This window comes from Trifolium pratense, linkage group LG5, assembly GCF_020283565.1.
Source record: "Trifolium pratense cultivar HEN17-A07 linkage group LG5, ARS_RC_1.1, whole genome shotgun sequence".
Taxonomy (NCBI): Eukaryota; Viridiplantae; Streptophyta; class Magnoliopsida; order Fabales; family Fabaceae; genus Trifolium; species Trifolium pratense.
This window is the reverse complement of record NC_060063.1, coordinates 42,165,732-42,179,628: the sequence shown is the minus strand read 5'-3', so window position 1 is coordinate 42,179,628 and position 13,897 is coordinate 42,165,732. Positions and strand designations below refer to the sequence as shown.

The following is a 13,897-nucleotide window of genomic DNA, read 5'->3' as shown; positions in this document are numbered from 1 at the left end:
TGGCCGCGGCCAGTAGTAGAAAGTCAGTTTGGCCAGTAGTTGTATCTCCTTTCTGCACTAGTGAGTCAAGCTGTCACAGCCGTGACAAAGCCCACACGGCCGTGACAACACTTGGTCACTAATGCTCTGGTTTTATAGCATCCGGCACGGGCGTGGGAGGCTGGCTGATCAGTTTAGCTTGCCTTCTCTTGCTTTTTAAGTGACACTAATGCTCATAAGTGCTTCCTAGATGCACGACTTCATCAAGAGGTAAGCTTTGTTGCCTTAATTGCCTAAAATCCTCATATTTCCTTCAATTTCCAACACTTGGTCCAATCTCCACCTAGTAGATAAAAACAAAATATAAAGGTAGTAAAATATCCAACATGCTTAAATTAAATATGAAGTTACTAATAAAAGTGCTAGATAAAATAGACATAAAATATGCTTGTCAATAGGTCCCTTAAAAAAGATATATGTTCGAATATTTTGTGATATTCCAAATAATATTATCTGGGCAAATATCTTTATATAATTATATTAGCTATTTATCGATTATGAGCCTTAATTGATTAAGTGATCAAATAAAGTTATAAGGCTAATTAGATTTCTATTTAGAATTATTAATTAATTAATTGGACATGAGCTCAATATGAGTGGATGTCAGGATGACCCATTTCGGAATAATGGGAACCCTAATTGGCCATCACACTATATATAGGCTATTGTCCCCAATATACCAGACACACTGCATATTACCTCTTCTCCCCATCTGAAGAGTGCTTAGGGCATATGGAGTCCCGGTTGAGGAAGAACCACAAGCCAACGGGTGCTTGTCATTCGGCTAGCTTTCTTTGTGTTTCAGGAGTGTTTATTTCATGGATTCGTCATCCAGGTATTCCTATTTCTATAATCTTGATAAATTAACATGTCGTAGATCCTGTTTTATATACATACTCATATGGTTATTTGGCTTCCGCACTAAAGTAAGATTATAGATTTAATCTTTATTGTTGAGCATGTTTTATACGATGAATTAGTAAATTAATTCCAACAATATATGGCTATAGTTTTGTGGCATATGAAAACCAAATTGATTTTCAAATTTTTTATTTTGTATTGTGTGCAACTTACATACTTTATCTCAAATTCTTATTAAATAACTTTGCATCATCATATTACATCATACAATAATACTAAATACTTACTTACAATATCAAAGTAAGTTCTGTCAAAAAAATAAATATTAAAGTAGTAAGTTAGTACATTTTAATTAATTCTATCGCATACTTTAATTACGAGCTAGCTTCCAAAAAAAAATTTCCCTGGCCAAATGAAATAATGTAATCATCATCTTCCATGAATTGGGTTGATTGTGACCCCTCTTTGCAAACTGTTGTTTTTCATGTGTCCCAAAATATTGATGAACTTAAATACAAGTTGGCATGGTGGGGACCTAAAATAAAATAACCTTCTCTTTATTTTTCTATATCTTCCCCCAATCTTGAAGACCTTAACTATATGTTTTCATAGTGGGGACCTAAAAAGACAAACTTCTCATTATTTTCAATCATCCTCCTCTCCCTCCCTCCAACATTAAGTTGAAAATTTTTGGACAAAGGAGAATCCAAGTTCAACTCACTTTGCATATATAGTAAAAGGAGAAATTTATTTTATATCATTGTTTGCACTTAAAAAGTATAGGGCCATTTGGGGGGTGGGGATGGTAAAAAGTGGCTCATTTCTTGTAAGGTGGAAAAAAAGTTTTGAAATATAAAGCATGTTGATATTGGGCTTGCGGCCCCATGACAATGTCCAAGGAAGGAATTAAGGAACTAAAAGAAGTAAAAATAAATTTCCAAAAGAGAGAGGGAGAGAAAAATAAAGTATAAAGATCAAATTATTGGTACTTAAATTAGAGAAAACATGTGGGGTTTATAATGCATGATGTAATCCCTTCGTCCGAATTTGATTGACACAGTTGACTATTTCAGAAGGCTCCATAAAACCATAGCTGAACCCATCAGAAAGAAATGATATTTGACCAAATTTTTTGTATCCCACGTTCGAATTTTGAATTATCAGAATGACATTCGTATGAAAACAAAAGGTTAAAAATAGATATCATCAACTCATCTTCATATGGGAATCTGAATGACAATCTATTGATAAACCTTTAATATTCGTGTTGAAGATTTGTGTTGGCCTCATTTTATTAAAACAAATATTCAAACTAAATGTTGGACTAAATGTTTCAACATCAGGTACAAGCAAGATGTTGGATGAAATGCTTCAACATTGGATACAACATCCAGTGGCCGGGCCTTGCGTTTTCTTAATCTCGCGCGTTATTTTATTTATGGAATCCACGATATTTTACTTGTGCGCCAAGTAGCGCCTTTCCTAATGTTCTAGAAGGCGGCCATGACCTAGTTTTGTTTCAGAATGCATAAACTATTTTAGGAAACAAAACATTTGATTGAAGAATATTCTTTGAAGAAACTTTCGAACCTGCTGCGTTTTTGAAGCCCAATTCAAGACATAGCCAGTGCTAGCTCGGGCTATTTATAGGATGACTGAAACCTTGTGCAAATCACAAAAGCCGCAATTGTGTTTTACAAAACGTGTGTTTAGGGTTTTAGTATTGGTCATTGTGAGCCTTTTCTTGTATTGCCTTGATGCAAGATTAAGGACTGTGTGTTATTGTGTTGTAATATCTCTGAAGCTTTTAAGCAAGGAGATATGTTGTGTGGACCATTCCTAAGATTTGATGTACGGAATTGGTGAATGTTTAAGAAGTGTGTCTTCATTACAAACTGTAGCGTATACGATCACAGGGGCTGTGATTAAGAGGAGGTGAGGTGGGACCTCATACCTAGGTCTGTCTTAGGTAGAGTATAGCACGATTAGTGATTAAGTGATAAGTCATAAACAAGTCGTTTATTGAGGGCTTTGAAATAATACTATCATAGTGGATTCACTCATGGATTAGTATCCCAGAGTAGGATTTATGCTAAACTGGGTTAACAAATAACTGGGTTAACAAATAACTGTGTTATTTTGTTATTTATGTTTCCTTATTGTTCATCTAGTACTGTATTGACAGAGTGTTGGATCATCGAATCAAACATCACAATATCTTTACAGTGTTAGAACATCGTGTTCACATCGTGTTCACGATGCTAGTGTACCAAAATTTAAATTCATTTCATGGAAGAGAAACTTATCTACACACTTACAACTCGCATGAAAAGTTTAGTATATAAAATTCAATTAGACCATTGTCACGGCCCGTTTAAAAAAAATTGTTGTCAATTTAAATTTATTTATAGAGTACAAATATAAAATTTATTAATCTCAAACAAGAAATTAAATTCAAAAGTCATGTCCCCTTTTGCCCAAAAAAAGAAGTAATTAACACTCTGCACCATTGGTTAGAAACGATTGCATATATATAATATTTATTTTTTTATTTTAATTTTAAATGAAATCAAACTTGATCTATTTTCAATATAAATTTATCCTTCAAATCTAAAATAATTTAAATCAATCTAAATTAATTGGGGTGGGATGGGTAGCTCAACTAGTTAAGCTAGTTTAACTAAGACTTAAAGAGTTGGCCAGAGTTCAAGTCCTGGCATGGAGAAAAATTAACATAACAATATAATATACTAACAATCGTAAAAACAAAATAATATAATATACTAACAATTTAAATCAATCAAATATAATCGTATCCTTAAATCAAATCTAAAATAATTAAAATACAATTTTGAATTAAAATTTTAAAATATAGTAATAAAATAAACACAACAACATTATGAGCTCGTTTGGATTTGACTTATTTTTGAGCTTATGAAAATAGTTTATATAAAATAAACTTTTGTGTTAATTCATAAGTTTTCACCGACAAAAATTGTATCTTTAAGCTGTTTCATCATAACCTACCTTAAAAAACTTATAATAATAAGTAAAAACTTATTTATTTGCATAAGATATTTCACATAAGCTCAAAAATAAGTCCATCCAAAAATACATAATATTTTTGTGAAAGAAGACAATGATCTTCATTAGAGAAAGACAAACGGCCATATCAATATTCACTGGAACAATTTTTGTGTCAAAAAAACTGGAACAATTTTTGAAAAACAGATATAAATTAAAATAAGGCTTAATTAGTATATTGGTCCCTTAAAGATATTTTAGGTTTCACAATGGCCCCTTAAAGAAAAAAAGGTCCGGATTGGTCCCTTAAAGATACATCTGTTAGTCATAATGGTCCCTTCCGTTACTTTTTAACTGTAAATGTCTAAGGTGAACCAATATTATAGATGGTCCACCATAAACCTCATTAATTTTTTAATTTTAACCATTTGATGTTAGTATTAAAAACAACACCATTGGATCCTTCAGGTGCATTGTATCTAACTGTGAACTAGCAACACTTAATATTATTTCACTGTTCTTCATCTTCTTCACTCCCCTTTTTCATCATCTTCATCAAACAATCTCATATCTTTAAACATCAAAACCCAGAAGAAGAAGAAAAAAAGAAAAAAGAAAAAAAAAATCACAAATCAGATTCTTCTAAAAAATCTCTAAAAATCGCAAGGGATACGCCCGGTAACAACAAAGCAACTCTCATATTTTGATTTGGGACCAATTTCTATCTTTGGGATTTAAATTCAATTTCCTTGTAAAAAATAATAATTAAAATTTGTTTCCTTTGACAAAAAAAACTTGTTTCCTATAATTAGATTTTGGAGATCTGGAACAATACAAATGCAAGCTTTTGAAGATCTGGAAAAATTCATTTCCTATGATTAGGTTTTGGAAAAAAGAATTTTGTTAAGAAGAACTTAGCAAGAATTTGATTATCTGGAACAATAGCAAGCCTTTGAAGATCCGGAAGAATTTTGAAGATGTGTAACTCTTGCTAATGGTGGGTTGAAGTGTGTATTTTGAGTTTGTTTGAAGATTTGAAAATTTTGTTGTTGAAGTTTATGAAAATGTTGATGAAGATGAAGAACAAATGAAGGAAGAAGATGAAGGAAGGAAAACAGAATTGGATGTTGGTGGCACACCCTTAGTAACAGTGGACCTCTGCAAAACTAACGGTTTTTGAAAAAATTGACGGAAAGGACCATAATGACTAACGGGTTATCTTTAAGGGACCAATCCGAACCTTTTTTTCCTTTAAGAGACCATTTTGAAACCTAAAATGTCTTTAAGGGACCAATTGACTAATTAAGCCTTAAAATAAAGAAGATATATAAAAACCAAATTTCACTAAACCCAAAGTTATAACATTGCTAGCTGTTGCTATATTCTACTACCATTCTACTACCATGCTCTTTACTTCTATTTATAATTTATAATGATAAATTAGGTCTATTTTTTAAGAAAATAATTACTACATTATTACCAATTATGGTAAATCATATAATATGATACTACTACTACTATAAAATATTTTTATGTTAAAATTAAATCAAAATTCTGCCCCCTTAAGCTAAATTTCTGACTCCGTCCCTGGCATCGAGTATATGAGTTTCAATTGAATTCAACCTTGTGCAATTGATTTGAACTTTTTCTGAATTTATCTTCTGATTGTTGCCGAATTTTCTATTTCTATTCAGATCCATTAAATTCCTTAAGTAAAATAACCTTTAAACTTAATAAATCCATAATTCATTCAATTAGAATAAGCAACTAAGAAAAAAATATATTCTAAATTAGTTCCAAGCATCCTTGGTTATTGCTAGATACAAAAAGTTATTGTTAAACTCAAAGCATTCAAAGATAAACTTACATTAAGAGAAGCAAATAGAAATAGAAAATTCCTGATAAACTTGCATTAAAATTGACCAAGTCAAAGAAAACATTAAGAGAAGTGATAATAACACAAACTCGTGATATGAATTCATATAGTAGTAAGACTTACTCTATCCCTTAATCATTTGAGATATTTATCGAACAATTAATAGAACAAGTCAGATAAGTAAATTTATACGTGGTACCCACAACTAACTTTGTAACCAATTTTTATCTCACTTACAGGTAGTTTGTACGTTCTAATTAGTCGGTCAATAAATATCTCAAATTAACATTCTTAGAGCTGCACTGCACATTTATAATGGCAATTACTCTTCCAAGTGGATCCACAGCCATAGCAAAAGTGGTGACCACACCTGCGGATAAGTTTGATTAAAAGGCATAAACAATGAGGAAAATGTTTTGTACCTGCATAAACAATTCTTAACCAAAGAGAATGGTCTATACCTGCATATAATGCGATTACATCCTTTATTTCTTTCCACATAAAAGCTGCATTTTGGACATCTTTTCCAATTGTTGTTCTTAGCAAGTTCCATTACCATTAGATCTTCCGCTCCTCGCTCGCCAACTTCCAAGCTTCGAAACTCTTTACAATCAACTCCGGCGTGCCATGAAACCTTACATTGTGCACAAAACAATCTATGACAATGTGGACATTCCGAAACCGTCACAACTCCCTTTACATCATTCACCAACATAGCTGAACAATCATTATAAGGACAATAAAATTTTTGTGATGCTAACACCAAATTCTCACATAGTGCATTTTCCCATCTTTCAAATACTTCCTTTGGTATAATTGAAATACAATCATAAGGCTCCAAAATATCATTGCATTTTGGATCAGGACATTTTACCATTGCTATATTCTCTTGAATTTTTGTAGCTAGATAACTTCCAACACAATCTTCACAAAAAGAGTGTGAACAATTTCGGTTTTCGAACATTTCTTCAATAGGTTTAGCTTCCATACAGATAGCACAATATGAATGTTTCAATTGAGAAGAAGAAGAAGAAGAAGAAGAAGATTCACCATCTTCAAAAGTCTCTTTCTGTTTGAGGTTTCTCAAAAGGGTGTTATTGTCATTATCAATTTCACCATCCAATATAGAGGAATATAATACTTCTTGGAATTGTATTTCCTCTGCACAAGTCTGATAAGATATTTTTAATATTTTTAATTGATCGTCAAGTTCCATTTTTGCTTGTATTAATTCTCTGGCTTTTAGGTATTCGAACAGGAAGACTTCATCTTTCACGAAATCCTTCTTGCATAGGAATTTTGAAAAGAACTTGCTTAATTTTCCCATGGTTCTGTTTTAAAAGAACCAAAAGAATAGTAAATGTCTGAAAAATCAAAAGAATAGATAAAAGTATGTTTGTACAAATTTAGAGATATAATTATACACTCATAGAATGACAAATCAATAAGTGATCGAACCCTCCTTCAAAAAAAAAAAAAAGTGATCGAATCCAAGTGATTAATAAATTTCCTAAAAATGTATCATTCGAAAAGACACAAGTTTAATTTTGAAAAGAAATAATACTTGACCAAATTAAGTTAGACCATTGTCATAGCCGATCATCCAAAATAAAAAATTGTCAAGTAGAGGCAATTACAAACCAGAAATCAAATTCAAAATTCAAGTCAAGTTAACACAATTACGAATAAGATATTAACACCATGCACTGTTAGAAACAATTGCATATATATAGAATATTTATTTTTTATCTAATCAAATAATTTATATTTTTTCTAATTTTAATTTTTATTTAAATCAAATTTGATCTATTTCCAATATAAATTTATTGTTTTTTTTTAAACAATATAAATTTAAATCAATAAAATACAATCGTATCCTTAAATCAAATCTAAAATAATTAACATACAATTTTGAATTAAAATTTAAAAATATAGTAATAAAATAAAAGCAATAACAGTAAATGATAGAATGTTCAACCAAAGCATCAAACTTAATATTTTTGTGAAAGCCAACAATGATCTTCATTAGAGAAAAGCAGACAAACGGCCATATATATATATATATATATATATATATATATATTCTACTACCAAGAAGAGACTACAAAATAAAATAAAACAAATATATAAAATAAAAACTAAATTTTCACTAAACCAAATATTATAACAGTTCTAGCTAATAATATACTCCCCTATCTTAAATATATCATAAATATAAGTAAAAGTCAAAACGTATTTGGTCTAAATTTGAGCCAAACATATTTTAACTTTTGCTTATATTTAAGACCGGATTGAAGACAAGACTGAATCATTACTTAAAAGAAAATAAATTATATATAGAGGACAGGAACGTACGTACCAAATTCGGAAACTCTTTCGTCTCTTTTTCTAAACTTCTCTTTTTACAATGCTCTTGACTTCATATTTATAATTTACTTATAATGATAAATTCGGTATATTTTTCAAGAAAATAATAACTACATTATTGCCAATTAGGGTAAATCAAATAATTTACTAACGAGACAAATATAATATTATTACTATAAAATATTTTTATGTTAAAATTAAGTCAAATAAGTAGATTGTATCCAAAAAAAAAATTGTTTCAAAAAAACAAGTAGATTGTATAAAATTGCTTAAAAAAAAAAACAGTAGATTGTATAAAAAAATAACACAAATATCATGTCCTACATCTAATAAAAACAATCTCACAACATTTAGGTTAACAACATAAAACAAAAAAATATCTACAAAAATAACAAAATTAGTGTCCAAAATACACATGTCTTTGAATCTATAAATTTGATGCTCAGGTCATCATGGATTGAATATGTAATGGATTGATATTGATTTGTCGTTCTAAATCGAACACACCTATAAAGAGAAAGAGAAAAATTTAAATACACCATCCCAAAGATGGTGAACAAATCAACAACGCCGCACTATGGACCGACTGTTTCGCTATATACAAACAAACCAACAACATAGGGCCCAATAATTAATTAGCCAAATTTTGAGTTCTTGGTGCTTAGGTAATTTTTTTTTTTTTTTTTTAAATAGTTAAGGGCTCAATCACACTTTATTTTTACTAGAGGCTCAACTTTTTGTTGTAGCGGATGGCTAGAAACAAATTAACTAGAAGCGCATAATCACTGCATTAAGGAATTATTCACACTCTATTGCGCAACTCCTCCAAAATACAAACGATTATTCTCGAACATAGTCATGCCGAAGACACGAGAATTACCACAAGGTGGATAAGTCAGGCATTAGAAATACTTGTTTTGAAGATTGGATTAAAATAATCACAATAGTTTTGGCATGTATATACTTGATTTTTTTTTTTCTTCATCTGTTAATAAAATGCATGCGTATAGAATATCACGACCAAGTAAAAAACATGGCTCTCATGTAAAACATATCAATACTATTAATTAGTATTTTTCCAAATGGTTATCAATACTATTAATTAGACCTATAAATAGAACAAAATGGTATCCAATCTTAATTATGAATTCAAGAATAGAGAGACGAGACAGTAACTCAGAAGAATAAGTGGCACTTTAATTATGATTAATTCCCTAAATTAAAGCAAAAGATGTAACCATATTTGATCCTGACCCTTTAAATATGTAACTTTTGTGTCATTTGATCCTGACCATTTGATATTAGTGTTACTACTCCCTCCGGTCCTTATTATAAAAAACACTTTGACAAAATCACACAGACCAAGGAAGGTAAATTTTCTCATTAATGATTCTATCATTTTATGTTATATTCCAAAACTAACTTTTGACTAGTATGGGAAATAGACTTCTCTAATTAATGCACTAGCATTATAATGAATTATTTGATTGTATTTAATAAGGGTACAAATGGAATTGTGTCAAAGTGTTTCTTATAAAAAAGACCAAATAAAAATTCCAAAGTATTTCTTATAAAAAGGACCGGAGGGAGTATAAAATAAGGAATCCCATGTGAAAAGACCAAGTCAATTTAGGGGGGTGTATTGGATTAAGATTTCATAAGACAATTTTAGCAAAAAAAAGTCTTGAAGATTTAAATGATTTCGTGGGAGTGTATTGATTTTAAAGGATTTTATAAGACTTTTTACAATCAAGATTCTTAACACAAGAATTTGTGAGACTTTATATCACAGACTTTTGAGATTTCAAATTACTTTATAGACTTTTAAGATTTAAATGACTCAATAAATTCAATATAAATATTTTCTAAAATAATAATGAATCAATCAATGAAATAGAATCATTCCTTAAAAAATCAAACAATCATGAATATCAAATAAATTGATATTAAACAAAAAAATGTAAAAATCAATAAAAAAAAAAAAGATGAATAAACGTTAAAAAAAAAACAGGTTGATGAAAAAATAACCATGAATCATAAAAAAAAGTGAATAGTTGCATAATCATTTTTTTTGGTTGTAAAAAGTTACAAAATTATGTTACAGAATTTTTCAAAGTTGCAAAACTATGTTACAGAAATTTTTTCAAAGTGGCCTATATGTAACAACGATGAAGAGAAAACCATATTGAATAACCAGTATGCATATAGCTTATAAAAGTGAAATCATGAATCAATGAATTATAACCAGTATGTCTATAGATACTCCCTCGGTCATTTTTATAAGGAACACTTTGAAAAAATTACACAGACCAAGAAACACATTGTAAATAGGTATTTTCATTTAATACTCTTATACATTTAAATTTATTCCATGTATACCCTTATTTTATTACTCTTAATTCAACTAATATACTTATTTTTAATATTTTCTCTCATAATAAATAAGGGCATAATTGAAATCAAACATTTAAAACATTTGAAAACTGGTCAAAATTTCTTATAAAAATGACCAATTTTATTTTCTCAAAGTGTTCCTTATAAAAAGGACTAGAGGGAGTATAATAGAAAATAAAATATTTTTTAATAAAAATATATTTTTATATTTCTCACTTGAAATTATGAGACACAATATAATTTAAACTTTTGAAATATATTCAAATTTCCAACACTTTTAAGGTTAATTTTTGAGTTTTTGTTGCTTCAAAGTATAATATTTTGAAATGGTTAGGGTCTCAATTGTATTCTTTAAAGTGTTTAAGATAGCTCAAACAATGAAATTACAACAAAAAATACTCAAATATATTTGAGTAACATTTATTTACATCGTTTTCATCCAAGTTAATCTTTGCAGCACCTTCACTTTATCGTTTGTCACCAATGGCGGGGCATATACAATCTACAAGAACCGAGTAACATTTATTTCCAACCACCGTCATCCAAATATCGTACCTAGCTAGCTCTAGCTCCTCAGGTTTGCACCCACCGGAACTCCGAAGAACTTAAATGGAATTGAGTCAGTACAACAAGAAAGGAAGGATGATGCTGCCTACATAACCTCTCATCTAAATTTATCCCATAAAACTTGCTTTTTAAAAAATTAATGCCAAGTTTAAATACTAATTCAAAATTTCTCAAAATGGTTTAGCGTGGAGACATTGCTACTATAAGCTTGGTTTAGTTGCTTCTAAAATTCACAATGAAACAACCATTAGGACATGATGAGACAGAGATGCCAAACCACTTCAAAAAACTTATAATAATACATAAAAACTTATTTATTTACATAACATATTTCGTAATACTGACAGATACAACTAAAAATATATTTATTAAAAAGACAACATCATATGGAATAGAATTTCCAAAAATTGTTGTCCAGTACCATAAAACATGATCAACAAAACAAAAATAAAACTCCTACACAAAATTATATACCATACCACAATCAGATTTTTAAATAGATTTTATCAAATTTCTTTACAATCATGATGCGACGGCTTCCAATCGGATCCACAAACATAGCAAAATTGATGACGACACCTGTGGGACAAATCCAAAAAAAAAATCAAATGTACAAATTTTCATCGAATTTTTATATACATGCATGTTTGGCATCTTTACACCGATAGTGTATATTAACGTCAAATTAAAAATATAAACATTTTATAAGCTATTTAAACTTCTAAAAATAAGTAGAATTCATAAGAGCATATTGTTTAATACCTGCATGTAATTTTATTACATCCTTCACTTCTTTCCACATAGAAGCTGCATTTTGAACATCTTTTCCACTTCTTTTTCTTAGCAAATTGCAAAGCCGTTAGATCTGATTGGCACCCCTGATCGCTATTTTTTAAGCTTTGAAACTCCGTACAATCGACTCCTGCATGCCATGAAACTTTACATTGTGCACAAAACAATCTATGACAATGTGGACATTCCGAAACCGTCACAACTTCATTTCCATCATTCACCAACATAGCTGAACAATCATTAAAAGGACAATAAAATTTTTGTGATCCTAACACCAAATTCTCACATAGTGCATTTTCCCATCTTTCAAACACATCTTTTGGTATAATTGAAATACAATCATTAGGCTCCAAAATATCATTGCAGTTTGGATCAGGACATTTTACCATTGCTATATTCTCTTTAATTTTAGCATCTAGATAACTTCCAACACAAGTTTCACAAAAAGTGTGTGAACAATTTCGGTTTTCGAACATTTCTTCAATAGGTTTTTCGTCCATACATATTGCACAATAGGTTTGTTTCAATTGAGAATCACTCTCCTCCTCAATCTCTTCTTTCTCATTACAAGTCTGTTTCTCGATCTGTTTGATTGTTCTCGAAATTATTGTCATTATCAATACAAATGGTAGGCCATGGCAAAGTAGGAATGTGCCAATTTCCATGGTTCTTCTGTGAAAAAATAAAAAGAAAAGATGAAAAAAAGTATTATAAGATTTTAGAGAAACAAATATACATTGATAGAATGAGAAAGAAATATAGACTAAGCTAGAGAAATTGTTAAAGAAAATCAATGTTAAAAAAGTGAAAAGTGAAAAGTTATAATAATAATAATAATAATAATAAGGGTCATGCTAAACAGTGTCCCGGGACACTTGTTAAACATACAAAAAAAAAAATTAACGTTGAAAATATAACTTTTTAAACTTTTAAGATGTTGAGTACACAAGTTTCAAGACAAAATTTCCATTTTAATAAGCTTAACTAGTGCCCCAGGAACACTATTTAGCATTTTCCTGATAATAATAATAATAATAATAATAATAGATGTACATGTCCCTGACCTAAAGGGAAACATGCAAAATGCCACAACCGTAAACCCGGTGGCGGCCGGTACGGCGAAGGGAGAAAGGAAACATGGCTTCTAGTGGGTTAACTCCTCTCCCAACTGAATTTTCTTCATACGTACTAGGTATGAATCGAACATCTGACCACGTGTTTAAGGGGATAAAAATCCATACCACTTGGACCAATTTATTGTCGGTGGGTATTCTATTTTTATTTTAGAACTAACTGCTCTAATATTGTTGCTATATGTAAAATTGCTTGCTATATCATCCTTTTCAATAGTTTTAACTTGCTCAAAGTTTTTTTGTTGCGTATTATATTCTATTTGGTGTTCAAATTTCTTGTTATATCATTTTTTTCATTTTTTTTTGTTAAATTTCCCTCATGATTTTGAACATAGGATATTTTTTGTTTTGGTGTTAATCAACCCTTCAGTTTTTATGGATTGGAAATGAACATGATAATCCGTAATTCAACCATAAAATGAGTAAAATCTGGATCGATCTTAAGTTCTCTCAAATATATTAACCAAAGATCAACATTTTAATTTAACATTACTATATTCTACCAAGAAAGAAAAAAGCATATCTAAAAAGAAAGAAGTTATGAACATACCAAAGCCGCCGCTGAAAACTTTTTCGTCACTTCTGTGTTTTCTTTGTTGAACGATGCATCTACATCTTCTCTATTTAAAATGATAAGTTCTAAAAATCAAATAATTTGAAAGCCCTCTGCAAACCCCAAGTTTTACGATAGTTTAGTTTTAATCTCTCAACTTTTAATTGCTCATTTTAATTCCCTGAATTTTATTATTACTCAATTTTGATCATTTAAGTTTCAATTGTTCAATTTTGGCCCCCAATTTACTCCACTTTGTATTTGCTAGGGTTTCGTTGACTTTGTTTTTTA

General features: G+C 29.9%; 2 protein-coding genes across 2 annotated transcripts; both read right to left on the bottom strand.

The window, feature by feature from the left end:
* Positions 1–6,091: 6,091 nt before the first annotated feature.
* Positions 6,092–7,127, bottom strand: LOC123886700 (E3 ubiquitin-protein ligase RSL1-like). The gene is made up of 3 exons (XM_045935992.1): positions 6,262–7,127; positions 6,202–6,222; positions 6,092–6,170 (listed from the first exon to the last, which is right to left on the bottom strand). Exons 1-3 carry the CDS (start codon positions 7,125–7,127, stop codon positions 6,092–6,094), a joined length of 966 nt encoding a protein of 321 aa, XP_045791948.1.
* A 4,507-nt stretch (positions 7,128–11,634) lies between these two features.
* Positions 11,635–12,585, bottom strand: LOC123886699 (E3 ubiquitin-protein ligase RSL1-like). Its single transcript, XM_045935991.1, has 2 exons — positions 11,891–12,585; positions 11,635–11,707 (listed from the first exon to the last, which is right to left on the bottom strand). The coding sequence occupies exons 1-2, from the start codon at positions 12,583–12,585 to the stop codon at positions 11,635–11,637; spliced, it is 768 nt and encodes a 255-aa protein (XP_045791947.1).
* Between the last annotated feature and the right edge of the window lie 1,312 nt (positions 12,586–13,897).